The sequence below is a fragment of the Balearica regulorum genome, chromosome 17, assembly GCF_011004875.1.
Source record: "Balearica regulorum gibbericeps isolate bBalReg1 chromosome 17, bBalReg1.pri, whole genome shotgun sequence".
NCBI lineage: Eukaryota > Metazoa > Chordata > Aves > Gruiformes > Gruidae > Balearica > Balearica regulorum.
Window position 1 is genome coordinate 13,151,731 of NC_046200.1, and position 25,192 is coordinate 13,176,922.

The window sequence follows — 25,192 nt, forward strand, 5'->3', positions numbered from 1 at the left end:
GGAGAAAGCCCTGGTGAGTCCGGTAAAGGCACGTGGGTGAGAGTCAGTCGAGGAGCTAATTAGAGGCATCTCAGTCTGTTTCAGAGTAACGCCATAAAAAGTGTGCGCTATCTAGAAAGCAGAACATCTGGCAAACAGGCTAATGAGAGCCAGACTGGGGGAGCTCTGAGGCAAATGGAAGAGCTACCCTGTAGAGTTTGTTTGTAACTCTTTGAATTTGTAGGAGGTTACCTGTTTGTTGGATTTTTTTTATTATTATTAATTAAAACAAATGCAGACACCAAAGATCAAACAATGAAAGTCCAAATTGACTTCAGTTTGCCATATAATAGCCTGGCTGGGAAGGGTGATTTATCCCTGGTTCCTGTGAATGTTTTCTGTCCCTTATTCTGCTCTCGGCTCTGCCCTCGAGATCCCCCGCGGCCGCCTGAGCTCCTCCGAATGAGAGGAGTTTGTTTGCTCTCTCAGCCAACGGAGAGTTTTTCCTTCCCCTAAGCAGGGAATTTGTTTTGCAAAGGGAGAGGTTTGGGCTCTGGAAAGTTTATACTCCTCCTCTTTCTTTCCTTTTTGTTTTTTGTTTTTTATTGTAATGATGACATATGGAAACTATTTACACAGGAGCATGCTCTGCTGCACTGAATGGAAATGTTGGAGTCCCGGCAGTATCGTTCCGGATGCCTTGTGTAAGCAGCCAGCTGGTTTTGCTTTTTCTTTTTTTTATCTTTTCTTTTTTTCTCCTCCCTCTCTCCCTTTTCAGGGAACGTCTGGGATAAGTTACACAAGTGTGGAAGGAAGCTTTGCCATCTGTGAACAGCTCAGTTCGTTTACTTTGTCACGCCCCTTGTACCATGAACTTCACAAATTTCTATTTTCTTTTTTTTGTGGGGCGGGGGGGAAGACTCCTTGCTGTGACTAGTCAGCACTTTGACTCCTTTCCCATTAGTTGTTCGTGTTCTCTTGTGAGCAAATTCTGCTATATGTCAAAATAAGAGAGCACGGCACACGAGCGTGGTGGTAAAGCAAGGCTTCATGCTTAAAAGCTCTTTGTCCTGCAGCTAAGCCTTCCAACAACTTGCACTTAGAAACATCCTGCCACTAAGACAGCGATAGGGAAACGATTTAGCTGAGCCTGAGCCACCTTCCTCAGAGGGGAGGGGAGAAAGCGTTTAGTTCTGCAGAGCACAGAGGAAAATCTTTTGTGCGTAGCTTTCCCTTGAGGAAACTGCGAAATTGAGGATCAGCTTTCGGAGGCGAGGGAGGAAGGAACTTCAGATCTGACTTGTCTCCCTCTCCCCAACTCTGAACACAAGCATGCCTGCTTCCCGACACGGCTGCTGCCATGTGGTGGAGAGAGCCGCCTGCCATCTACTTTGAGGATTACGGGAGTCCTGCGGAGAGATCCTCCTATCTCATTGAGCTCGATACTAATGGTAAATGCCATCGGGGATGTTCTGCAGCACGAGCTGAGCGGAGCGGAGGTTGCATTAGTCTGTGTCATTGTTATCATGGGAGCAGCTGAGGAAATTAGCTAGCTGGAGGGCTGCCAAGCAAACAGTCAGAGGGTTGCTTTTCAAATTTATTATTATTTTTATTATTATTTATTACCCAGATGATGCTGTTGCCTCAGGGATGCTGGATCAACCTTCTGGTACCTGATGGGGAAGGAGCTGATCCACAAAATGCAGCTCCCCAGCGGAACACTTCACCAGGACATTTTCTGTTGTCTATGCCTAGAAAGATGATGTCTGGCTTAGAAACCAAAACGTTTTCCTCGTGTCTAGAGTTATTTTTTGTTTCTGATTTGCATCTTTGAGTGCTGTTTTGTATTCACAACCTTGATCTCACTGAGACACCTCTTCTACTTCAGCTGTGAGTCCTCTGTGTGAAATGCAGAGAGGGGTCCTGGGTTTTTACTGTGGTGTTTCCTTTCTAAGTGTTGGTCCCTTCCAAAGAGAGGTTGGTCTTTGCAAATGAACGACGTCAGGGTTAAAGGTAGTTTTGGCGTCTTTTGGTAGGGTGTTTTTGGTGTTTTGTTTAATACTACAAACCTTTGCTGATTTGACCACAGTACATTCTTAAATGATGTTCTTAAATTTTGTATGTACTGTAATCCTCCAATAACATGGTAATACTGTCTTCCTTCCTCTTTAGTGCAGCCAAGGTGTTGATTCTGCGCTTTTTCAATATCCCCTGAACTGTGTGAGATGGCTCTGGGCACCTTCAGACAGCAGGTTATGTGTCACTTGTGTGCCTCAGCAAAATTTTGGGGTTGTTTGATAGCTCTGTGCCTGTCTGTGGTAATACTTGAGGTCTTTGAGGCTGGAGGCCGCTTTGTGCTCTGCCTCTGCTGTGACCCAGCTTAGTGCCCCAGGGACTGCAGTGGGTTTTGTCTGGTGGCAAACGATCCGTTAGGATGGGAACGAGGATTGGAAAATAGTTGTCTTCTAGGCAGGAAAGATCTTCAGCAGTGAGTCCAGGTTCTGATGATGTGCTCCTGCTGCAGCTCTGTTAAACATTAAATGCAAAAAGGTTTTTGCTATCAGGCTGCAGTTTGAGGGAGCATGTCACTCTGACACAGGTATACAGTGAAAGCTTTATAGATAATAACATTTTAAAACTTTTTAGAGCTTCTGATTTTTTGCATATTTCTGTCATTTTTTAGTTAAAAGCAAACAAACCCAGGAGACTGCCATTCTGATTCTGTGGATAAATAAAATCTCTATGATTCAGTTCATTTCAAGAACTGTGATCTTTCAAGGTGTAGAAGGGGTGTGGGGGAGGAATCAGCCTCATTCAAACATTCGTCCAGATTTTGAGTGCTATTTTAAGGGTATGGGGGAAGCAAGGAAGAGAAATGGGCTTAAATGCTGCAGGATTCTCAGCAATCTGAGTATGCAATCTGGAAAGTCTTCACAAATCCCAGATAATGTTATTTTAATTTGATTTGAGGGTGGAAAAGGCAGCCGTGGCTCTGCATTGGTGAAGGAGTTTCTAATTTCTTCCCACTCCCTGCCTCTGTCATGAGCAGACAGCACCGTTTCTCTCGATGGGTGCAGTTTTTGGCGTGGACTCTCTTTCCACCCCAGAGGTTGTTCTGGAAAGGCTGAAGCAGTAATTCAATGTGGATTATTTTGTCATAGCAAAGAGATGCTGCAAATCTTCAGCATGCTGTCATGAGAGAGGAAAAGAACCTCATTTTCATTTTTTTCCCCACTCTCACATAACTTCTCCTAACACAGAGAGAACAAGCTACCGTTTCACAGCTTCTGTGCTCCTAAAAAGGGGAAAATCAGCACTTTTGCACTGACAAGATCAATTTTACATGGACCCTCTTTGGGAACATGAGGCACTGGAGGAGGGAAGTCTCCACTGAGAGCAAGAACAACCATGCGGTTTGGGTAATGGCTGAAATTCTGGAGAGTGGAGTGCGTGGCCAGCTCCACCGCTGGTTTCATGCGTGGCCTTAAGAAGGTCTCACTTCTGTGGGGTCTCTGCTCAGTATTCTTTGTCAAAGGTGCAAAATAAAAATCCCAGTCCCAGAAGAAGAAACCAGTGACACTCCCTTTTTGAACAATAATTGTCTTCCTGCATGTTTTTCATGTGTCTTAATAGCACTGAGACTGTAGAATGCAAAAAATGGCGAGTATTCTGGAGTTTATATACGTGCCCTGCGTTGCTCTCCGATGGGAAGGGCACTGTGCATGTGTAGCTACGCTTGGGAGTTGTTTTTTGCAATAGAATTGTATTTTCTTAATGAAATTTTTAGTTATGAAATCTGGTACAAATGGTCATTGTTTTATAGTGCTTTACTGATGAGACAGACACACTCTTAGCAGGTTCAGAATCAATCTACGAGATACGAACAGAAAATTAATCTTGCTGTTTGTTTTCATCAGAGGAGTATTGGTACTTACCTGCACCAAAAAGAGTGTTGCACAAATGTATGGTTTAATGACTCTGTAGAGCTCGGAAAAATGAGGCTTTCTACTAAAAAATATTGACTGCTGCTATTACTGTACTATACAGCTTCTATACTCACACTGTTTTCCCTTCTGTGGTAGTCCTGTACTCCATTCTTCTGACCATTAAATGTGAAAAGGCAGTGTTCCTTTAGCACGCCTGCTTGCATTTTGTGGGTTGGACATCCTCGGAGACTTCTAACTGTTAGCTGCGTGTTTATAGTTTATGACTGCTGATAGTGTGCTACGAACATGACAGCACAGATCTCCTGAGCCAGGAGACCTGCTTATTGTATTGAATAGGATGCTATCTCTTTTGATGATCTTCTGGGAGCATTCCTGTGTTGAAGTGCTGAATTTGAGCGTGTCTCTTAAAAGCTCCTACATGGGAAGAGTCAATTTGTCTGTGTACAAGCTGCCAGTTTCCCGGGTACTCTGCCACCCCTTGATGCTTTTCTCTGGTCCCAGTGCCTGCCTTGTTTGCATGCTTCCTGATCAATCTCAGCTCGCTTAATTGCATATCAATTTTCCTCTTATTGTACTGATGCAGATGGAGGTACCTATGATGTTGTTAATGACGCATCCAGCCCTGCTGCGGGGGACTGCTGCGCACAGCAAAGCTCTGCCCAGCACAACTGGGAAATGAACTACCAAGAGGCAGCAATCTACCTCCAGGTGAGCCCTACTGTTTGTGGCATTGGGTGAAAAATGGACTTCTGAAACTATGGTAGTTCTTGATTATAAGAAGCAAAGAGCTTCCATTTTGATGTTAAAAAAATTGGTCCTTTGCAAAGGAATCTGCTCAAAGAGTAGGGAGATGCTGGAAGCAGCTTCGGATGGGCTCTGGCAAATCATTTGGGAGCAACTGAATGAGCTACCCATCCTCTCTCATCTCTCCCAGTGTCAAGGACTGTAGTAGTTGAGGGATCCAGCACGTGTTCAGTTCTGCCACCTTGCCGTGGAGATTTGCATAACTTGTCATAGATCATCATTTTATCTCTTCAGTTGCTCCAGGGTGAATGGTCAGTGCTCTCCTGGAGACATCTTGTGTTCTGGGAGTGCAGGTCCTAATCCAGCCTTGGCCACAGATCTGGTGGGAGGCCCTGGGATGTTCATTTAGCATCAGTCAGGCCCTGCAGGTCATGTGAGACATGAGAGAAGGTAGAGGTCTTGGTTTCTAGAAGAAGAAAGCATGCCGAGATTAGGATCAGCCCAGGAGTGAAATTTATCCTATTTAAAAAGAAAAAACAGCAAACAAACCCCACTCATGCTCCAGTTACAGGAAACACCATTGTTAAATCAACAAAGGTACAATATTTTTAAGATTGCTGTACAGTCTGGTGTGATGAATTAGCTACCAAAACTGAGCTTCTCCCAGAGCTGGCCAATCTGAAATTGTTGCTGGGTTCCCTTACTGTCCTTCCTTCCTCCTCTTCGTTCCCTTTCAAGGGCTCTGCATTGCAGTTTGAGGTGCTTTGGACCCCATTAGGTTTTTTGCTTAAACCACCACAAGGTGATTTGAATCCATTTGCTCCTCCCTGCCCCTACCCCACACGACTAAGAAGTATCACATCTCTGATATTTTACAACCGGGTCGGCTTGGACCTCAGCAATTCTTCAGTTTAGTCGTATGCTAGAGCAGCACTGACAATATAATGGTAGCTCCAGCCCCTCCCGGGCTTTTGTTTAAACCCGTGATTATTGGAGATGCTCTGCAAAGGGTCATTGAGTTGCTGCGGTGTCTGACGGTAATGTACGCAGCAGGCTTGGCCCTTCCGATGCAGATTATTCTTGCTGCTGCTTTGACCAATGGTCGTAATGACGGTGTCCTTGAAACGAAGTAGGCATAACTTAAAGAGCATGCAGATTGTTTATTTGAACCAGTAGCTGCAGGCGAGAGTGCCTTAGCTGAATAAGAGGACTTTACTGTCCAGCTACATTTTGAATTGCTTTGCTACCGAGAGGCAGAGTTTAGACTATTTTTCATTCTGCAAGTCTGTTTTGTCAGGCGTGAATAAGAATGCCCTGCTGATCTAAGCTACGCTCTCTTTGAGTAGGGGGGCTTGTGTTTTATGGAGCTTGCTGCTGGGTTTTGTCCTGCTCGCAATCTGGCTACTGACCCGGCAGTGTTTGTTTGTTCTTAAACAGAACGTAAGCTTGCCTGTGAGATGAGTAAATGAGAAACATTTGAAACCCTCTTCCGAATTAGTCTCAAGAATGCTTCACTTGTTAAAGGAGATTCTGTTTCCTGACCTTGTTATCCATTTGCAATTACAGTTATTCTGCTTTGATAGTCATAGCTTACTGTCCTTACAGTCATTGCTTACCTGGAAAGATGTTAACTTAAAAAAAAAAAAAAAAAAATTAAAAATCAATGACTTTTTGTGCATCTGTGTGTCCCAGCTGGGGAAAAATGATCTCTTATGACAGTTTCCAAGAGGCGGCGGGTTTCCTGTGAGTGGCAAAGGCTCCCTTGCTTAAACCATTCACTCAAGAAAGAGAAGAAGCTGTTGGGTGGTTCTGCATGAAAAAACTCTAAATTCTCCCCAAACTAAGTTTTGTCCTAGAGGTAAAAACAGTAATGATGTAGCTGTTTAAAAATCAGTTGTAGGCAAACTGTTAAGATGGAGTATCTGACCTTTTAATGTTAATTAAGCTTTCTAGTTAAGAGGGAATGACAAATCAGCATAGAGACGTGTTAATTTTTCATGGAGTCTGTCTTCCCACGTTCCTGAAGCAGAAAACACTGCGTGCGCTCCAGTGTTTTCTCCTGGACGTTTTGCAAGGCCAAGATAAGGAGGAGCAACTGTCAACCAGGTGCCCTGGGGCTTATCTGTGTGTTTTCATGTTCTGTCCTGGAGAAGTTTAATCATATAAGTCTGTAAACATGTGGAAGTGGTTGGAAGTAAATGAAGTGCTGTGTTTATGTTGGGATGTTGACTAAAGTTTCTTTGCCTGCCTTTATAAACTCTTTCAGCGCTCTTCCTCATTTTGAAAAAGCTCAAGGGTTTCTGAAGCAGGAGTTTGTTGTGGATATTAATGAGTTTCATTACTGAAATATGCTTATGAACAGAAGGGGTGTCCCGCGTGTGTAGAGTTCATTCCTCAATAAACAGATCAATGTCAGGCTGTAAAGTGGGAATAGTCTGTTGCGAATTGTATCTAATCCTTATAAAAGTCTGCATTCTTCATGTGGAAAGCTCTGTTATAGCACCAAGAGTCACTAATGCTGTTCTGTTCTTTATTCCTGCTGCCTTAGGAAGGAGAAAATAATGATAAGTTCTTCACTCACCCCAAAAATGCCAAAGCACTTGCTGCCTACCTCTTTGCACACAATCACCTTTTCTACCTAATGGAGCTGAGCACAGCACTGCTTCTCCTGTTGCTGTCTCTCTGCGAGGCACCAGCTGTTCCTATGCTCCGTCTTGGCATCTTTGTAAGTACTTTGGGACAAAGTGAAAAAATCGGCCTGTTTTGCAGGGGTGGGTAAGAGGAAAAAGAAGGCTAAACATAGAGGAAGAAGGTAGCAGTAGTAAGAAAAAAAAATCCACCTGGCTTGTTCTGGGTGACAGCAGATACACCAGCCAGCAAACCATCTGTTTTTCATCTCATGTGCACGTACCACAATGAGGGTGACATTTATTTCATATTATCAATGTGTGCAGTTCTTAAATTTTGTAACTGTTTGAGAAGTGTGTGGTTTTTGCTTTTTCTTCAGATAACTTGAGAAACTGTGTGCTTTGATGGAGTGGTTTTAAAGTCATTGTCAGGGTTACCCCAGCACCACCATGGGTTCCTAGAACACAAACAGACCTCAGCTTGGGAGAGGTTGCTAAACCTTCTCCTGTCCTCTCCTCCCAGTGTTGTGAGAACTCTTTAATGTCTGTGTGTGTGAGTGACTTGAAGTTTCATGTCTAACCTTCACAAAATGCAAGTTGAGAGAAGGGATACACAAACTGGTGTGTACTGCTGTCAGTCTGCAACCGTTTCATGAGGTACCGCTGTCACGTGCAGTGCTAGGAGCGGCTGTTGCTGGTGGGAGAATCTAGATCTGCTTTTGGAGCTGTTAATGGCACCCCAGGACCTTGCCAGGGGTGTAGAACAGTCGTGACAACCTTGGGGTCAAAGCGTTGCTCAAAATGAATTGGGGCTGTGTAACAAAATTTGAGTTGTGGCTAAAGCTGAGGCTGTAAGAAAATCCTGTCGTTGTCTATGTGGTGCATTTTGCATCTTCAGATGGAGAAGGGGTCTTTCAGCACTGCCAGAAGCTGCCTTCTGTTCCAGAGGTTGACCAGGACCCTGTCTGTGGTTGTCCAGAACATCTATTTCAAGACAAAACCCTTCTCTATGTAAATTCTCTCTGCCCAGCAGCTTCTCTTCCTGCATTTCACTAAAAAAAATTGCAGTCCCAAACTTTTTTAGAACATTTTTGTTTGCATTGCTGATGTCTTGCCATTTTATTTCAAATGTATCAATCCATTTTTTTGATGTGTTACTCAAGTCCAAAAAGGACATGAATTTCTAGGAAATACTGATACTGAATAGAGGACAATTCTATGGGCTTTAATAAAAGCACAAAGCAATAAATATAGAAACTTCAAAAAACAGAGTGCTGTACTAGCTTTAAGAGTGGCCTTGGGTTTTTCTGCATGTCACAAAGCTGTGCTCGGGCTATTGTCAAACCCATGTGCTTCTTGAAAAAGGAAGGGCAGAAGTGTGGCCTCTGATGTGCTGCTGTTTGTAGCCAGAAGCGCTGGTTTAAGCTTTGCTGTATTGTAACAGGTCCATGCAACCCTGGAGCTGTTTGCGTTAATTGTGGTAGTCTTTGAACTCTCGATGAAGATGAGGTGGCTGGGCTTCCAAACCTTTATCAGGCACAAAAGGACTATGGTAAAGGTAAGTTGTCTGTTTGATTGTCAGTGTTTCTCCTTCAGCATCTTTGGGAACCAAAGAACCAGATTAAATATTGGCCTGTACTATAGCAGGGATGACTTAGCCATGTGTCCCAGCTGCCAAATGATTCATGTGAGATCTCTAAGCTCTTGGAGACACCTCCCATCCTTAAAGTGTCCAAATAAATGGAGAGAGCTTTGCCCTTCCCAAAAGGAGACTGCAGCTGTGCCTCTCATTAATCCCCTTTTTTGCAGACTTGCGTGCTGTTTGTACAGTTCATAGAGGCCATCGTGGTGTTGGTGCGCCAAACCTCGCACGTCCGGATAACGAGAGCTCTGCGCTGTATCTTTTTGGTGGACTGCCGTTATTGTGGTGCTGTCAGAAGGTGAGTGGTCAGCTGGCTGGGTTTTCTGCTGTCCTGCCTGGGACTGGGTGGAGGAAAAGCACTCTGATCTGGCAGGCATCTCAGGAAAATAAGCGTCTTTCTGAGATCTGAAATGCCCAATGAGATCTTTTGTAATTGTGGCTGAAGTGTACCTAGTGCCTTCTCTATGTGGGGAAATTTCATAGGTAGTGGCTTTTGATGGGCTCTGTGGTACGCAGTGCTCTGTGTACTGTCCTCAGCTGTGTAAACTACCTCAGAGAGCACAACGCGGGAACGTGGCTGTATTGTATCATCTGGCTCCTAGGTTTGCCTGTAAGCTGCACAGTGGAACACAGAGCTAGTCTTTAGTCTGGAGAAGGAAAGTTAACAGGATGACATCAGTATTGTTTGCAGTACCTGAGAGCTGACTGCAAAGGACAGATAGGTAGCTTGGAAACAATCTTAATTTACCCAGCTTTGTACTTTTAATCCTTGGAGGGAGTGGGAAGAAAGTCCTCAACTATGGTGTGCTGTTGGTTTTTGTTTGTTTGTGGGGGGTTTTTTCCCCCTGCTAACCCAGAGGAGAAAACATGCAAGTTTTAGTTTATTAAGGTTTTCTTATTTTTCAGAAATCTGCGACAGATCTTCCAGTCCCTCCCACCATTTATTGACATTCTTCTCCTCCTGCTTTTCTTCATGGTGATTTTTGCCATCCTGGGTGAGTTGTATTTATGGAAGGTGAAGTGATGCTCTTAACCAAAAAGCAACACAAGCAGCCTGGATGAATGTAAAGCTGGTCAGGTTCAGAGTCCTGCCAGGATCTTCCATTTATCCCATTTCATCTGCAATCATCTGGAAGGCAGAAGTAAAGATCCAAAAAGTCTAGAAGCTGGGTATTTGATTTTGAGACAAAGTTCCTTTTGACGTCTTCCAGAGGAGTCTCTGATGTGTGTGTTTGTGGTTTCCAAGTTCTGTTTCCATCAGCTATTCCTCAATCTTGTAAGTTTAGTCTAAATTCCCACAAATGCATGTGTCTAGTGTACCTGCTACCGTCCTATACTCAAACCATCCCCACAAAGTTTGTTTTCCAAACGGATCAGCGAAACTCCAATGACACGTATTGGCAAATCTGTATGGAGAAGGCTGTCCAGACACTCTCCTCTTCATGGTGTCAGAGAGGGCTTACTCTTAGTGTCACCTTCCCTTTGGGAACAGAGACTCACCGCTCTGCTGCTTGACATTAAACAGACTTTATTTTTATTCTTTCCTCCTTTCTTCTCTCCTCCTCTACCTTCGCTGCTTCTCTAGGTTTTTACTTGTTTTCTCCTAACCACTCGGATCCGGTGAGTATCACTGATTCTTTCATCTGAAGCTTGAGTCCCATTTTGACATGCTTAAGGATCAAACATGACTGTGTAGACATAGCTTATTCTTGTGTGGTGGCCTGGGAGGCCAGATGCTAGCTGCTCAGAGGCTAACTGGCAGTTTTACCCTGGTTTACCCCCTGCTGAGAAGGAAGACAGTGCAGAGAACTTCCTCCAAGCCACAATGTCCCAAAGGGAACGTTCACAGAGTTGTTCCTTGTTCTTGGTGTCATTCAATCAAACGAGCCACCTGCCGCTGTCCTCAGGGGAGGAAGGTGTCTGGGTGACAGCTTGGCCACCCTAGGCTGTGGCTGTCAGAGTCCAGCAGCCACCAGTTCCTGCTGCTCCAGAGCGTGTAGCTTGCTGGGAGTAACTACTACAAAAATGTGTAGACGAGCTTTTAATTGATTTAACTCTTCACATGCCATCTCTCAGGGACCTTTAAAAAGGACCAATGCTGAAGTGCCCTTTCCCTAGGGGAGGCATCAGGGAATTGTAGAAGTGCCTGTGGGTGGTTGGGTTGGTTGGTTTTTTGAATGAAATGTGACTATGAAATTCAGCTTACGTTTTGTCATGGGCATTTTTTCTTTCAGTACTTCAATACCTTAGAGAACAGCCTCGTGAATCTATTTGTGCTTTTGACCACTTCAAAGTAAGTTCGTGCTCTTCTAGCTCAGTCTTTCCCTTTGTCCTCAAAGAAGTCTAGCAGAGCCAAGGGTTTATTTGCAGAAATGCTCTGTCTCCAAATGTGACCCCTTTCCTCTGCATGAGAGAGATATTTCCTGGGTCAGCCTGCATGGGAAGAACTGGTATTTCATTTTGATTTAGGACACTGTGACCTCAGATGCAGAGTTATCTCTAAGTGACTCAGACCACTTCATCACTGTGAGGACAATAAGGGGGGGAACGGCTTTATTAGGCCTTGGTCCAAGAAGGGAAAGTTTCTATTTGTGCTCATTTGTCAGCAGACAGTTTGCTATTGTGAAGGGACTTCCTATTCCTCTGCTTCGGTTCACCTATCTGCCAGGAAAAGGGGATAACAACAGTGGGTAAATATTGATCTGCTGTCAGGGAGAGCTCTGAGGATTAGGAAATTAGCAAAGGATGGAATAAATCTTGGGTCGTAACACCCTTACACCAAGGCTGTATTGCTGTTGTTGCTAAGTGTCAAAGCACAACCCTTAGCCACGTTATAAATCCCCTTTTGCCCATTTGGTTTTGGGGATGTGCAAGGCACGTGCTTTTTGTATTTATTTTTGTCATCATGCCTCCATGTTCTTGCTGCTCGCTGTGTCATGAGCAACCACATGTTTTACAGAAATGTGGAGATCTTTGGATGTGAGTTTACACACATGCCTGTGTCCTGAGCCTCTTGCCTTTGTAGTGGGAAGCGTAGCATGAGCTGTTAGGTGCTTAAACTTGTGTCTTTTTTGGGTGCAGTTTCCCTGATGTGATGATGCCATCTTATGCCCGGAACCCCTGGTCCTGTGTCTTCTTCATAGTGTACCTCTCCATTGAGCTATACTTCATCATGAACTTGGTAAGACACCTGATGAAGCACTTCCCTCTGCCTGACTTTGGAGCTCATTGGCCAGCAGAGCCTTCCATTCCTGAGAGTGCTCTGTAATAATCTGAAACTCCTTGGCAGAATACTTCTAGAAATGGCAGCTTTGCTACAGATAGAACTCTTTTAATGTTTAACCACAAGGAACTGAACTAAATCACGGAAAACGAAATGATACGAGTATCTTTCAGCTTCTCTCACATTAATATCCTGCTTGGAGTGACACACTCGGTTGCATGAAATTTATTGTCCTTTTCTGTCTTAATTACTTATCATAAAATGGCATTTTATTATCTGGGCTTGCCTGAAATACTTTGTAAATCAGTTTGAAGGGGATGGTGGAAGTACTAAGTATGGCAGGACTTGAAGAGTGCTGATAACTGCAGTGTGAGAGTGTGAATTTTGACATGTGTTTGCCGAAGCTCCTGCAGAAGGGTGAGTCCAGAAAGCAGCCCTCCAAACCTGCTTTCCAGGAAGAGATCAGGGCATTTTAACAAACCTGTTAAAATACTGTTTTGAGTTGGCACGAGCGAGGTTTAGCCTTAGCTCTTAAAACCACTAGCGAGTGTTAGGAGGCCAGAAACATCTGGACCTCTTTCAAAAAGCGGATTGGTGTGTGTGCAGCGTGCCTGGTGATCCCTTTGTGGGATCCCTTATGGCCAACAGGCTCTCACTGACTCGTTCTGCCTCAGTCAGTGTAGCACTTAGGGAATTCCTGCAGGCAATGCCTCTAGTTGCCTCTCTAGACTGACATTCCTGCCTGTTCGAGAAGCAGTAGCTGCAGAGGATAAGGATCAAAACATGACTTTCTCTCCTGCCTTCTCTCTGCAGCTTCTCGCTGTTGTGTTCGACACTTTCAATGACATCGAGAAGAGGAAGTTTAAGTCCTTGCTGCTGCACAAGCGCACGGCCATACAGCATGCCTACCGCTTGCTGATCACCAAACAGGTACAGGGCTTATATCTGTTTCTGGAGAAAAAACCAAAGCAGTCTGAATTTCAGCCCCATGTGAGATTATGGAAGTATCTTGGTAAAATGAGACAAATTTGTTCTGGAGTGCATGAGATCATTGATTTCTCTGATTCAGTGTGGGTCTCTTGAGGACTTGCCTCTCAAGCACCAATACTTAAAGGAGGGGTGGGTCATACAAGTGAAGATACAGCACAGTTGCTAGATACTGCATGAGCAAACGGTGCCGTAACAGAAGTAATTCACCTACAAACAAGTCTTTGTGGGGACGGAGCACTGAGGGAGAGGGTTGATTTCTTGCTTAACTTGTGGAGCAGGAATAGAAATAAGGCCCAAAAATAACTAACCCATTTCTAGTAGATCATGTTTAGGACACATTCATTATATGAACAGTTCCTGAGGAGTAGCTCATTGTCTTAAAAAAGTGCCAGTAATGGGATCTGTTAGGCTGTCTACTAATTTCTCAAGAAGAGTGGTTGAACTCTGTCGCTTGGGGTGTCTGGTTGGACAAGTTTCACATGATAGGGCAACAGGGAACAGCTCTGCATTTGCTGGAGGGACCGACTGCCAGAAGACCTTTCTGTGCTCTGGGATAAGCTCAGTACGTTAAAGTAATAGCTTAGGGTGCTTTTGGGGCTTAGTTATAATGGCATCGTACAATAATGTAGAAATCCTGCTTAAAACAAATCCAGAGTGAGAATTAAATACACTAGCCTCTGTGTGCTTCTGCCTGATGTCGCTGCTTATGACAACATTGCCTTGTTTCTAGAGGCCGTCTGGAATTTCCTTCAAGCACTTTGAAGGGCTGTTGCGGTTTTACAAGCCTCGGATGTGTGCCAGAGAGCGATATCTCACTTTCAAAGCACTGAATCAAAGCAATACTCCTCTAGTCAGGTAGGATGGTCTTACTGCTGCATCCAGAGCAGGGAAGTTGCTGACTCTCTGAAGCTAGGCTGTACTTCAGAGAGGATGGCTGGGTTTATGGAAGGAAACTTGCCTGGGATGTGGGAATAGAGTTAGGCAATTGAAAGGATTTGTCTGGGAAGCAGGGAGCTTGGAGGGGTGGCTGCCCTGAGAGTTGAGGTTTTTCTTGGGAGGTGATGGAGTTCCTGCGTGCCCTCTTGTGGATACAGCGCTCTGCTGGCAGTCACCAGGCAGCCTCTGTTTCCCATTTTCCCTGCCAGAACAGAGGAGCGAGAAATTGAGGAACAGCATTAGAGCCTGCAAGGAGTATTTCTTCACACAGTGCAGCCTCGCAGCTTAATAAGTTTTTGTTTTTTTCCAGCAGCTGGCTGTGTCCCCCAGGGTTTTGTTAATTAAAATCTGGTTCTGCTGGTGCTTTCAGGACTGTCATCCTCTGTGTTATGAGGCAGAGAATTACCATTCTGGTGGGTGGGTGGGTGCATCTAACTCCAGCCAGCATGGAAGCAGAGGGAATTAGTGCAGGAGACCTTCTCTTCCTTTGTTCTGGCCACAGGCAGGCTGTGGAGTGAGTCTCCCATGAAACAGGTGCCGATGCTTCTCCTTAAAGTCAAATGTCACAGAGGAGTGTTGAAAATGGTATAGGGAGAAAGACTGAGTTTTTACATTCAGGCACCTAATGACACCAGTAAGAGTCTGAAAAGTTCAGCGTCCTCCCTTTCAGACTCCTAAAGCTGTTACAGGCCTGACCCTGAGCACCTAGACAGGCACTCATGTTTTATGAGTTTCTTTACTTTCATGTCCTTTTTCAAATTTCATTGTTGTCTTGAAAAGCAAATGTGCAAAGGTGCTAGAAAAGGACTGTACGAGTAATTAAGATGCTCCAAGACTTCTTCGTGAAGAGTAGTACAATCTCTGTCCCTTGGAGTTTGCTATCTAAGCCTCACATCTTTCCTCTCAGTGGTAAAACTGTGGAGTTCCATAGAGCCAGAGTTTCCTCTGAGGGCTGTAGTGTTACAGAAGGAAGGTAGGCTTTGCCCCCTGTTCTGGCTATCGTCAGTCAGGAGCCCTTGGCCCAGTGGGGAAGAGGTCAGTGTTGAGTGATATCAACTGTGGCTGCAGTTCTAATAAGGAGTTAATAACTTCTAGGGACTCTCTACTGATGATGCGTGACAAGGACAATTAAGGATCTAATCACCTCGAAGGCTCTGATCAGGTGCTTCTTTCTGTTTTGCAGTCTAAAGGATTTTTACAATTTCTATGAAGTTGTTGGCTTAAAATGGAAGGTAAGTATTTATTGGGTGGAGAAGAGGGGAAGTATGTGTGGGAGAGAGAGCAAAGGAGGCCAGTGATGAAAGAGAAGGTGGGTAAGAAACAAAGGCGATCTAAAAGAAGCAGGTAGTGTGGGGATAAGGTGGGTCTCCATCACTGCACGTTTTTGGTAGGGATGTAGCATTGACTACTTCTGATCGTGGCTGTTCTGCTTCCAGGCAAAACGAAATCGCGAGCACTGGTTTGATGACCTTCCACGGACAGCATTCCTTATTTTTAAAGGTAACAGGCTGTGTTTTCTTGACAGCATGTGTTCAGCTAATAGGAAGAGTGTTTCTTTACAAAGACAGAGCCCTCTGAAGGGACCTTCTCTTATGTCCCTGGTAAACAGCTGAGAGAAGGCCTACTAACCAACTCTCTGTGTATTCAGAGCCTCCAAGGCCAGAGCCTTGTATTCAGAGTCTCCAAGGAAGATTTCTGTCACATAAATATTCCCTGTGCTCTGACCCAAGGCCTGGCTTCCTTAAAATAAGAGACTTCTTGGTGGAAGCTCTGTAGTGATCCAGACCATGAGGTCACAGAGGGCTGTATTCCTTGTTCAGCACAGAGGTTAGGGGATTTATGATTGCTGAATCTAGTGGAGATTATAGAGTTTCTCTCTGTGCCCAGGCAGCAACTCACAGTGGTGATTGTGGAGTGGGATTTGTGTTTTCACAAAAGCTTCCTAGTCCCAAGATGTGGTTGCAGCACTTGTACAGGTCAAGTGCAGCTGCTCAGGAAGGGGAGAGAGGTCTGAAATACCCATCGGTGTGATCTGTCTTGCAAATGTGATTTATCTCCCATGTCCCAGGTTTCCAGACTGAATGTAGCCATTTGGAAATAAGAATTTATCTGTAGTTCTTTTTCAGTGTTGTATGCTAGTGGGAAACAGTTAACACCATCTGGATCCAAACACAGCTGCTGTAGGAGTCCTACATATATCTCTGCTGATGCACTCAACTCTCCTTGACAGCGTATGTGTTGTTCCAAACACGGGCAGTGCTTTGGCAGCTGCATTTACCTCTGTCCACACCACAGAACTAGTACGGGGGGGGAAGGCATCTCAGGGGTTAAGGCTAGTGAGTTTGTTGCTGCTAAAATTCTAGAGGAAATTTGAACTCAGTCCCAAGAAGTAAAAGTTAATAATCTGCTAATCTGTCTAGCTTCTGTGCTGAGGAGTGGTATGAAAAATGTCTTTGAGGAGAAGCTAGAAGAATCTGTGTGCGTAAACATTTGTTTTGTCATACTTTCCTTCATGCAGGCATCAACATCCTTGTGAACTCCCGCGTGTTCCAATACACCATGTGTAAGTAGAAGTAACGCGCTGTCTCTCTGCTAGGCTCCCTTGGTGACGTGGATCTGGTGTGCTGTGTCTGCCAGCTCTCGCAAGGACTTAGCGTGGTGGGGCCTGGTCTTTGGTCTGAGCCGTGGCTCATGTACAAATCTGGGAGTTTTGGCAGAGGGGGAGGGAACTGCATACTCATACCGACCACTGCTGCAGCCTGGACTTAGCTCTTGCTGCGTCCAGTCTTCTGGAGAAGCTCGTTGGTTCGCTCCTTTATAACACGCTTGGCGGGGTCTGATTCTGTAGGAGTCAGCTTGTTGGCTTTAGGTACCTTGGTGGCTAGCTTTCACCACCCTTGAGATTTTTATCTTGCAGTTGAAGGATGCTGGGTAAGGAACTTGCCTTGCCAGTCAACCACCTTCTTCTGTTCACGCTTGAGAAGGTGCAAGCATCCTCGTTGCTGGAGGGATTGCTTGGCAACTGTACTGCCTGCGAGAATGATTCTGTACTGCTCTTCTCTAGAGGAGAAAGAGTGCTTACTCGTGGTGCTACTTCCTGTGTTCTAAATGATCTGTTCCTAATCTGTAATTTGGGGGTTTTTTTGAATGTTGGAGGAGAAGTTTTTTGTAAATTGGGATGCTAAACTAAAGAGGGTAGGGTGAAGAGATCTGAGTGAAAAGGAGACATCCTGCCCCTTCAGTTCTCAGGATTGGAATGTTGGGGAGCAGCGATAGACCCAAGCCGATGGGGCTTTCTCCTGCACTGTTGGGGACCCAGTGGTTCTCGAGATCTTGTTCCAGAACTAGGAGGAAGCTGAAATACAGATGCAGTACCTTCATCTTCAGAAGGAAACAAAACTAAAATAAAACAATGGTCTGAATCATACTCAAACATTTTTACTCATAATTATCTTATATCCTGCTATGTATTGAGCATCTGTTAAAGGCCTGGGAAAAGTCAGGGTAGAAGACTCTTCCCAAGTTATGAGTTCAGTTTTGTTCATTGAATTGGAAACAATGACCCTGCCACTTGTCCTATACGGTACTTTTTTGTTAGCCTAGGAAATGGATGTCCTCTGGTCCAGGAGTGTCTTTGCTATGACTTTTTGCTTTGTCTTCCAGATACCGTGGTGGCTGTGAATGGAATTTGGATTCTTGTTGAAACCTTCATGCTGCAAGGTAGGAAACATCGCAGCTTGTTTCTTGACTATGATGCTGGGGGATTGAAAAGAGGGAAGGCTAGAAAAAGTTGTTCTTGTGTCTTGCAGGAGGGAATTTCTTTTCCAGAAACGTCCCGTGGAGCTACATAGTCTTCCTCACAAGTAAGCTGATGCCTCCCAACAGAGCTGTGTCATTTCATAAGCAGTTGGGAGGTGAATAGACAACTCTGTTCCCGGAAGATTATTCATTTTGAAGTTAAAACTTAGCCACAGGTGTACAGACTCCATCTAGAACAATGCTGTGCCTAGCAGGGATTGTCAGCATCCACACAGACCCGCGTGAACGCTGCCGCACTGTTACACAGCTCACTACGCCGCTGCAGTCTGGGGAGCCTCTTACCTCTGGTGCAACTCTCTGCAAAAGCTGCTCCGTTACTCTTAAAGCTGGCTTCAGCCCTGAGAGCAGAATAGCCTTGTTTGTTAGGCACAGCATGCGATGTGATAAGCTCCTCCAGACTTGTGATGGCTCTGTGTGGAGTTGCTCACGTTGCTCCGTGCTGCACTGACTATTCCAGGAGGCATTACGAGCTCTGATCTGATTGCAGCTGTGAGCTGGCTCTCTGCCACACAAAGCAAAGCGAGTCTTGTTGGAGCACAGAGTGCAGGGACACGCTGAGGAGAAGACTGAAAGGACTAGATGAACTAGTTGATGAGCTGAGTTTTCTAATTGAACATCATTCCCTCTGTGAACATGTACCTTAGTCTTCCTTTTCAGCCCAAGTATAAGAAATTCTTCGTGTGCTGGTTCATTGCACTGCCGTAGAACTCTTCAGTGATGTGAATTCACTTCCCTTCTCCTACCAGTGTCTCTTGCTCAAGGAGAAGCAAGATATAGCTCTACTGAATGAAAATAGCATGTAAAACTGCAGGCAGGAGGTTCTTTGGAGAATCTAGGAGACGTTGTTAACCTCTTATTTGACTGCTGGGTAGCTCTAGGGTTAGCTCTAGTGCTTCCCTGGCCGTTAGTCTTCAGAGCACTTGTTACGAAGCTTGAAGGCAGAGCAGAGGCACTCTGCAAGGCTTCTTTTCACAAGGATGTTGTCATCCAGCTCTTCTCTTTGCTCCTCTCCCACCCCCCTCCTTGGAACCTCGAAAGATTTTGGGATGACGAACAGGGCATCATCATGTTATTTTGGTGTTCTTTAACCCACAAGATGCTGCCAGGGCAGAGGGTGAAAGTAGATGGCTCTTCTTTGAAAGGATTTCTCCCTGCAGGTCAAGACGAGGCTATGGGATGTGGTTATGTTCCACTGAGATAGAAGGAATCAAATTGGCAGGACTGAATTACCTATACCGCTTTCTGGCCTTTCCTACGGGAGCTCGTGCCTCAACATTTATAGTGTGTCAGCCAACTAAATGTTTTGTAGACTGCTCTGGGAGAAATCACCATGAATACAGGAAAATGTGTTGATTTGGAGGGAAAATGTTCTCTTTGGCATCTCACCGAGAATAAGGAGGATGGGTGGGGTCTCTTAAACCTAGGTTCAGAAGTCCTGTGCTCAAAGCACCACACATCTTTGAGGGCAAGCCTTTGCATAAGCCCTCCTCATGATGCTGCTTATTTCTGACCGTGGCTGTCATCTCCTTTCACAGTCTATGGCGTGGAGCTGCTCCTGAAGACCACTGGACTGGGGCCCGTTGAGTACCTGTCCTCGGGTTGGAATCTGTAAGTGCGCACTTAGGTTGTTGAGAGAGTGGTGGTGAAATTTGTTGGGTTAGAAAGACCGACTTCTGAGATGAGTTTTTAGCCCTGTAGACAAGGCCATCAGCAGGCTAATTTTCAATTCTTCTGCCCTTGGCCTTGTGCATCTTGTTAGGCTGGAGCAGCACCAAGTACCTCTCCTCTGCTGGAACACTAGTGATAAATCATTGCTCTTACTTTATTTTATTCTTTTCTTTCCAGCTTTGACTTCTCAGTCACCCTGTTTGCATTTTTGGGGCTCATGGCACTGGCATTTAACATGGAGCCATTCTACTTCATTGTGGTCTTGCGACCTCTTCAGCTGCTGAGGTGAGATGGGAAGGCTGCGGGGGGATATGGAGAGCAGGTGGGGAAGAAAACAGCCAGGCTTGTTTTCCATCAATCCAGTTGGGGACCGAGCTCCTTCCCAGGAGAGGGCAAGGATTGCTCTGTGGGTACGTGACCATGGCAAACAGGAATTGCGTGGGGTAATGAGATTAGCCAGAGTTATCAAAATGAACGATAACAAAAACTTGGGATGGGATATGAAACCCCGTGCTTTGGAGCTTAAGCTGATCTCTAATAGAGATCAAGGGATTTACCAGGGGCAGATTATCCTGTGTCTGCCTTCGTGGGGTTCTTACACCTCCTCTAAATTGTCTGATGCTGTTCAGAGAAAAGCTCTTCTGTCAGGGTGAGACAGTCTGAGCCAGTTTAATAATTTCCATTGAATTACCAGAAATTACAGTTTTCAAAGGATGCTGCTTTCTAGGGTGAAGTACAACCCTGCTGTAACTGCTTCTCACACTTTAAGCAAGACCGCAGCCTGTAACCTCTCTGCAGCTCAGTAAGATGGGTCCGATTAACCGTCTCACTTCGAGCCTGTTACGGAGGCACACTCACCTTCGCAGAACACTTTGAGAACCATAGGTGGAAGGCATTTGGGGCAAACTGTTGTTACAAGTTAATTTAGCTCTTCAGTGAGGATTTAAAGAACACTTTATGACACTCAAGGGGGAAAAAAAAATAAAAACGTTTTCTCTGTTGCTCCCCTGCCAAAGCCTGTGTTTGGCAGCTGTGTTTCTCTGTAAAGGCTGATGGAGTTGCCAAATCTTAAATTAGCAGGAACAATGTAGTTTTCTTTCACCAATTTTTATTGGGTCATGGGGGAAACACTGAAAAGCTTGTGTCTGAGGAAAGGAGTAAGGAATCCTGACCCTGTACACAGTTTAAGTTCTTGTGATTTTTTTTAATTACTTTTTTTTAAATAGCTAGCTATGCATCACACTGTAAGAAGACATACACTTTTCCTTGAGATTCCTCAATCCTGTAAATGCTTAGTTGAATGTGTCCTAAACATTCACATGGGACAGCGGGACATTGTTAGGTGAGCAGAGACCGCTTGAGCAAGAGCAGATCCTGTGAGTTTGATGTGAGGAAACCTTGCTGTTCGTTGCTCTGGGAGATACAGCCAACTGGGGATACTCTCTTTAACTATTCCCAACAACACCAGGGAAGTGGTGTGTAGGTAACAACTGACTTCTCCTTTCAGGCTCTTTAAATTGAAGAAACGCTACAGAAATGTCCTGGACACTATGTTTGAGTTGTTCCCCCGGATGGCCAGGTACTAACTTCTCTTTGGGTGATGGCGGGGAGAGGGGAGTGGAGGTTTAGTGTCTAGGGCTGGGGTCAGGGTAGGGACCTGTCAAACCTGTAAAGGTGTTTATGCTCTGATCTATAGATCTAGCATATAAATGTAGTCTATAGATTGTTACTGATTCTGCCATGTGCTGCAATGGGGTGTTAATCTTTTAACTCATTGGAGCAGTATGTGATAAGCAACACTCCAGCACCTTGGGCCTCCTCCTGCTTTTGTGTTAGGAGAATAACTAAAAGTTGATGCTTGTTTAATTTTTCTCCCCCATCCCAGCTTTTGGTGAGAGGGGAGGCCCATTTGGGAGGAATGTTGGCATGAATATACTCAGCCCCTGTCCTTAGTACAGCCACTCGAGAGCATTATTGTGAAATGGTGGGGCGGAAGGAGCTTGGTGTTTGAGTAGGACATCCTCAGAGCTTATTCCCTTGAAGGAGAGCTGAGCAGAGCATGTTAGCTAGAGAACCCGTTCTTGGCACAGTCCCTGCACCCAAGGACTGGAGAGAACCACTGTGTGTTGTTCTTTAATAAAGAAACAGAGAGAGAGAGGTTTGTTTACCAGAAAAAGACAGACTGGGAGGGAATCCAGGCTGCTCTTTAGTTTCTCTCTTCAGCAAGTGGCAAGCTCCTTGTCCAAGGACTTCTTGAACGAGAGCAGGCAGAGAACCGCAGAGCCCAGTGGCAGGGAGGGTGGTCTGGGGTTTTCAGTGCTGCTTCCGATCCGTTGGAAATTCTTCCAGAGCAACCAGCCTGTGACTTTGTGTTTCCCTGCCTTAGCAACTCGTCAATAGCACAGTGTTCTTTCTGGTTTTGCCTCCAGCCTGGGTTTAACCCTGCTGATCTTCTACTATTGCTTTGCCATTGTTGGCATGGAGTTCTTTGCTGGCGTGGTCTACCCGAACTGCTGCAAGTGAGTACCACAAATCCATCCCCCTCTGCAGTGGGTTTGGTGCAAAGCCAGCAGCAGTGAGCTCTGGCAGCGCTCTCTCCCTGTGGAAAAGGGGCCAGAAGATAGGTCTGAATGGGGCTTCCCAACTAAAGCAAGGTGCTGGGAAAATCTAGGGGAGACACTTCACTTCTCTGAGTAACATTGGATTAAATGGCTTTTGCATTGTATTTGGAACTGGAGAGACCTCTGTGGTGGGCTTGGCTTGTTTTAACGAGCTCTGCAAGTCACATCAGGTACCTGCACTGGGAAGACTTCTGCGTGGTACTGTGGCTGGAAACTCTTGAAACAACTGCTGTAGAGCAAAGTTGAGATTTTTGTCATGGTGATGCCAGAGTTGCTCTGCCAGATGTGTGACATATTTAGGCCTCACTTTGCACAAGATAAATTTACCTGGTCTCAGAAACTAAGCTGTCCTGTCCCCCTCCCCGCCCCCCCCTTTTTTTTTTTCTTCATCTTAAATGGTAGCAGACCACTTGGAAATGCCAAGCTTTAAGGGTGTGAGCCAAGGAGTCTAACTCAAACACTCAGGTTTCTCTGGTATAATATTTGCTGAATGATTAGAAAGTCTCCGTGTGGGCCCTGGGCTTGTGCTGAGCTGTGAAGGACAGAGGCTTTCTTTAAGAGAAAAAGGCAAGTGTTGGCCAGAAGGTAGAAACTGCCGCCTTGCTCACCACCTTCTAAGTGTTTTGGTATTTATAACCCTTGAGATTTTCTTGGCTTTTCCAGTTCCCTTCTCATTCTTTCTCCTGGTTTCTCCAACTAGCACAAGCACAGTCGCAGATTCCTACCGCTGGGTGAATCACACAGTTGGCAACAAGACAGTTGTGGAAGAAGGTTATTACTATCTCAACAACTTCGACAACATTTTGAACAGCTTTGGTAAGGGAAATTTTGTCCATAGCAAAGACTGTTCCTTAGTGCATCTGTGTTCCTGCAGAGCTGATGGCAGGACTGTAATGCTCATGTAAGCCTGGGACTCTCCCGGAGTCCTACTAATGCACCTCAAACACTCAGCATCCTGCTCTTTCTGCCTGGAGAACTCCAGCTGACTAATTGTGCCATGACCGTTTTGCAACCTAAGGAGACATCTCTTAAAGCCAGCAGATCTATTTTGACTAGTGATCAGACCAGACTTCCAGAGATATTTAAGGAGGGCTTTAAGTCACTGCCCTTCTAAAGAACCACTAGTGATGCTAATACATTTCTTTGAACCCACTGATGAAGAATAATTTGAATGTGTTGATCATTCTCTGTGATTTTTTTCTTAATGTGTGAGCAGAGAAATCTCCTGAGGATTTCAGAGGTCTCTGGTGGAAAGAGTCAGATCTGTTTCTGATTCTTTTAAGAAATATAGATTAAGCCATGCTTCTGGTTCTGTGGATCTAACCCCCTTTGTCTGAAGTAATTGTAGTGATGAGGGTCTGCATTCTGTCTCCAGATTTGCTGGCTGTATTGAAACTTTGGTGTCTTGTGCTGGTCTTCCCTGTGTAATACTTTATCTAAGAATCACTGTAAAGTAGGTCAGGATGTATAAAGCAATACTCTGTATTTTTTTTTTTCTCCCACTTGTATACAGTCACGCTGTTTGAGCTGACAGTTGTAAATGACTGGTACATCATCATGGTAAGTAAACCTCAGCTACCTTATGTGTGTAGACAGCACAGACTCTTTGCCAGTTGAGCTAGATCTTCCACGCCACCGCTGTTTTCTTCCCCTGGTGACTGGAGATGGGCCCAACACTGTCACTTCTTGTTGCCAGACATCTTTTGGTCCTGATCGTTGGGTGGCATTTGACCTCTGGCATGCTGCTGGGCATGTTTTCTTGGGAATCTCGACCAGCCCTCAGGCCAGGTTTTGCAAGCTGGACAAGTAAAGTCACTCTGTATTCCAGCTTGTCACCCTGCTGTCCAGGCTGTGTTCTCGTAGCAGCAATGGCTCTTCCAGCCACAAGCTTTAACTGTTCTGTGTGTTTGCGTATAGGAACCTCTCTTTTCAGCTTGAGAGGCAGATTAGCTGCCAGGACCAGTTGGGGCATTGAGCAGTGCACCAGCAGTCCCTGGAGCTAACTGTGGAGCCAAGAAGGAGAGAGAGATCGTGTTTATGCTGCTTTATGTCTGTTGGCAAGCAGTTAACAGCAGACTCTGCATTCTTTTGTGCACTACTGCCTTCTTCCCTCTCCTCTTTAGGAAGGGGTGACATCCCAAACCACTCACTGGAGCCGTCTTTACTTCATGATCTTCTATATTGTGACCATGGTAGGTTTCTGGATGTGCTTCATGCATCAAATAGTGGGGATGAGGAGGGGTCAAATAGTGGGGATGAGGAGTAGCTTTTACTGTGTTCCAGAGGGAGCTTCCATCCCTAAAGGAGGACAACTTTGCTCTTCTACATAAATGTCTTCCAGAAAAAGGTGTGAGTCCACCTCACTTGCAGAAAGCTGAATTTATGGGCATTGACAGAGCTGATGCTGCACAAATCTGGGCCTGGGGTCAGGACTAGGGCAGCACAGGAGTTTTGTTAGCAGTTTACCCACAGGTAGATGTGCAACATGCATCCCCTGTGCCGTGGATTTGCTGGGGAGCACAGAGTTGAAGCACAGACCAAATGCTCAGCTTCTTGATGAATTGGGCTGGAAGAATCCCCCAGCAGCAGCCTCCTGATCTCTTCTGTTCATGTCCTCTCCCAGGTGGTGATGACAATCATCGTGGCTTTTATTCTGGATGCTTTCGTCTTCCGCATGAACTACACTCGGAAGAACCAAGATTCAGAAGGTCAGAACTGAGGACTGGTTTATCTACAACGTTGTGTCTTCTCTCCCTGGTGTCTTATGTCTGTAGGAAAGAATGGGATGGGCCAGCAAAGACCAGATTTTTGGTTTTAGCCTGACTTTCTAAGCTCATTCTTACGCTTTTCTGTGATATTTCTATCTGGGCTTTCTGCTCTGCCCCTCATCTCTCCCCCAGCACATATGGTGGGGTTTTTATATGTGTGTGTGTGTGTTTATGTATGTATGCGGGTTTTTTATATGTGTGCACACATGTATAAACTTCAACTACTTG

At 45.2% G+C, this 25,192-nt stretch overlaps 1 protein-coding gene across 7 annotated transcripts in view; it reads left to right on the top strand.

Annotated features, from left to right (window-relative positions):
• The window catches only part of TPCN1 (two pore segment channel 1), a 48,545-nt gene that overhangs the window by 16,624 nt on the left and 6,729 nt on the right, over positions 1 to 25,192 (top strand). For 4 of the 7 annotated variants that reach the window (XM_075769817.1, XM_075769816.1, XM_075769821.1 and 1 more), the window contains 23 exons: positions 4,510 to 4,634; positions 7,219 to 7,395; positions 8,742 to 8,855; positions 9,107 to 9,237; positions 9,846 to 9,934; positions 10,525 to 10,559; positions 11,174 to 11,232; positions 12,021 to 12,120; positions 12,976 to 13,092; positions 13,883 to 14,007; positions 15,272 to 15,320; positions 15,525 to 15,588; positions 16,607 to 16,651; positions 17,752 to 17,808; positions 17,898 to 17,951; positions 19,443 to 19,515; positions 19,753 to 19,860; positions 21,083 to 21,154; positions 22,005 to 22,094; positions 22,897 to 23,012; positions 23,710 to 23,756; positions 24,320 to 24,388; positions 24,820 to 24,904. In XM_075769817.1, the coding sequence (XP_075625932.1) occupies positions 4,510 to 4,634; positions 7,219 to 7,395; positions 8,742 to 8,855; positions 9,107 to 9,237; positions 9,846 to 9,934; positions 10,525 to 10,559; positions 11,174 to 11,232; positions 12,021 to 12,120; positions 12,976 to 13,092; positions 13,883 to 14,007; positions 15,272 to 15,320; positions 15,525 to 15,588; positions 16,607 to 16,651; positions 17,752 to 17,808; positions 17,898 to 17,951; positions 19,443 to 19,515; positions 19,753 to 19,860; positions 21,083 to 21,154; positions 22,005 to 22,094; positions 22,897 to 23,012; positions 23,710 to 23,756; positions 24,320 to 24,388; positions 24,820 to 24,904 (2,001 nt within the window). Of the gene's footprint in view, positions 1 to 661; positions 684 to 1,203; positions 1,431 to 4,509; positions 4,635 to 7,218; positions 7,396 to 8,741; positions 8,856 to 9,106; positions 9,238 to 9,845; positions 9,935 to 10,524; positions 10,560 to 11,173; positions 11,233 to 12,020; positions 12,121 to 12,975; positions 13,093 to 13,882; positions 14,008 to 15,271; positions 15,321 to 15,524; positions 15,589 to 16,606; positions 16,652 to 17,751; positions 17,809 to 17,897; positions 17,952 to 19,442; positions 19,516 to 19,752; positions 19,861 to 21,082; positions 21,155 to 22,004; positions 22,095 to 22,896; positions 23,013 to 23,709; positions 23,757 to 24,319; positions 24,389 to 24,819; positions 24,905 to 25,192 lie in introns of those variants that run through there. The other 3 variants (XM_075769819.1, XM_075769818.1, XM_075769820.1) reach the window with 3 other exon arrangements.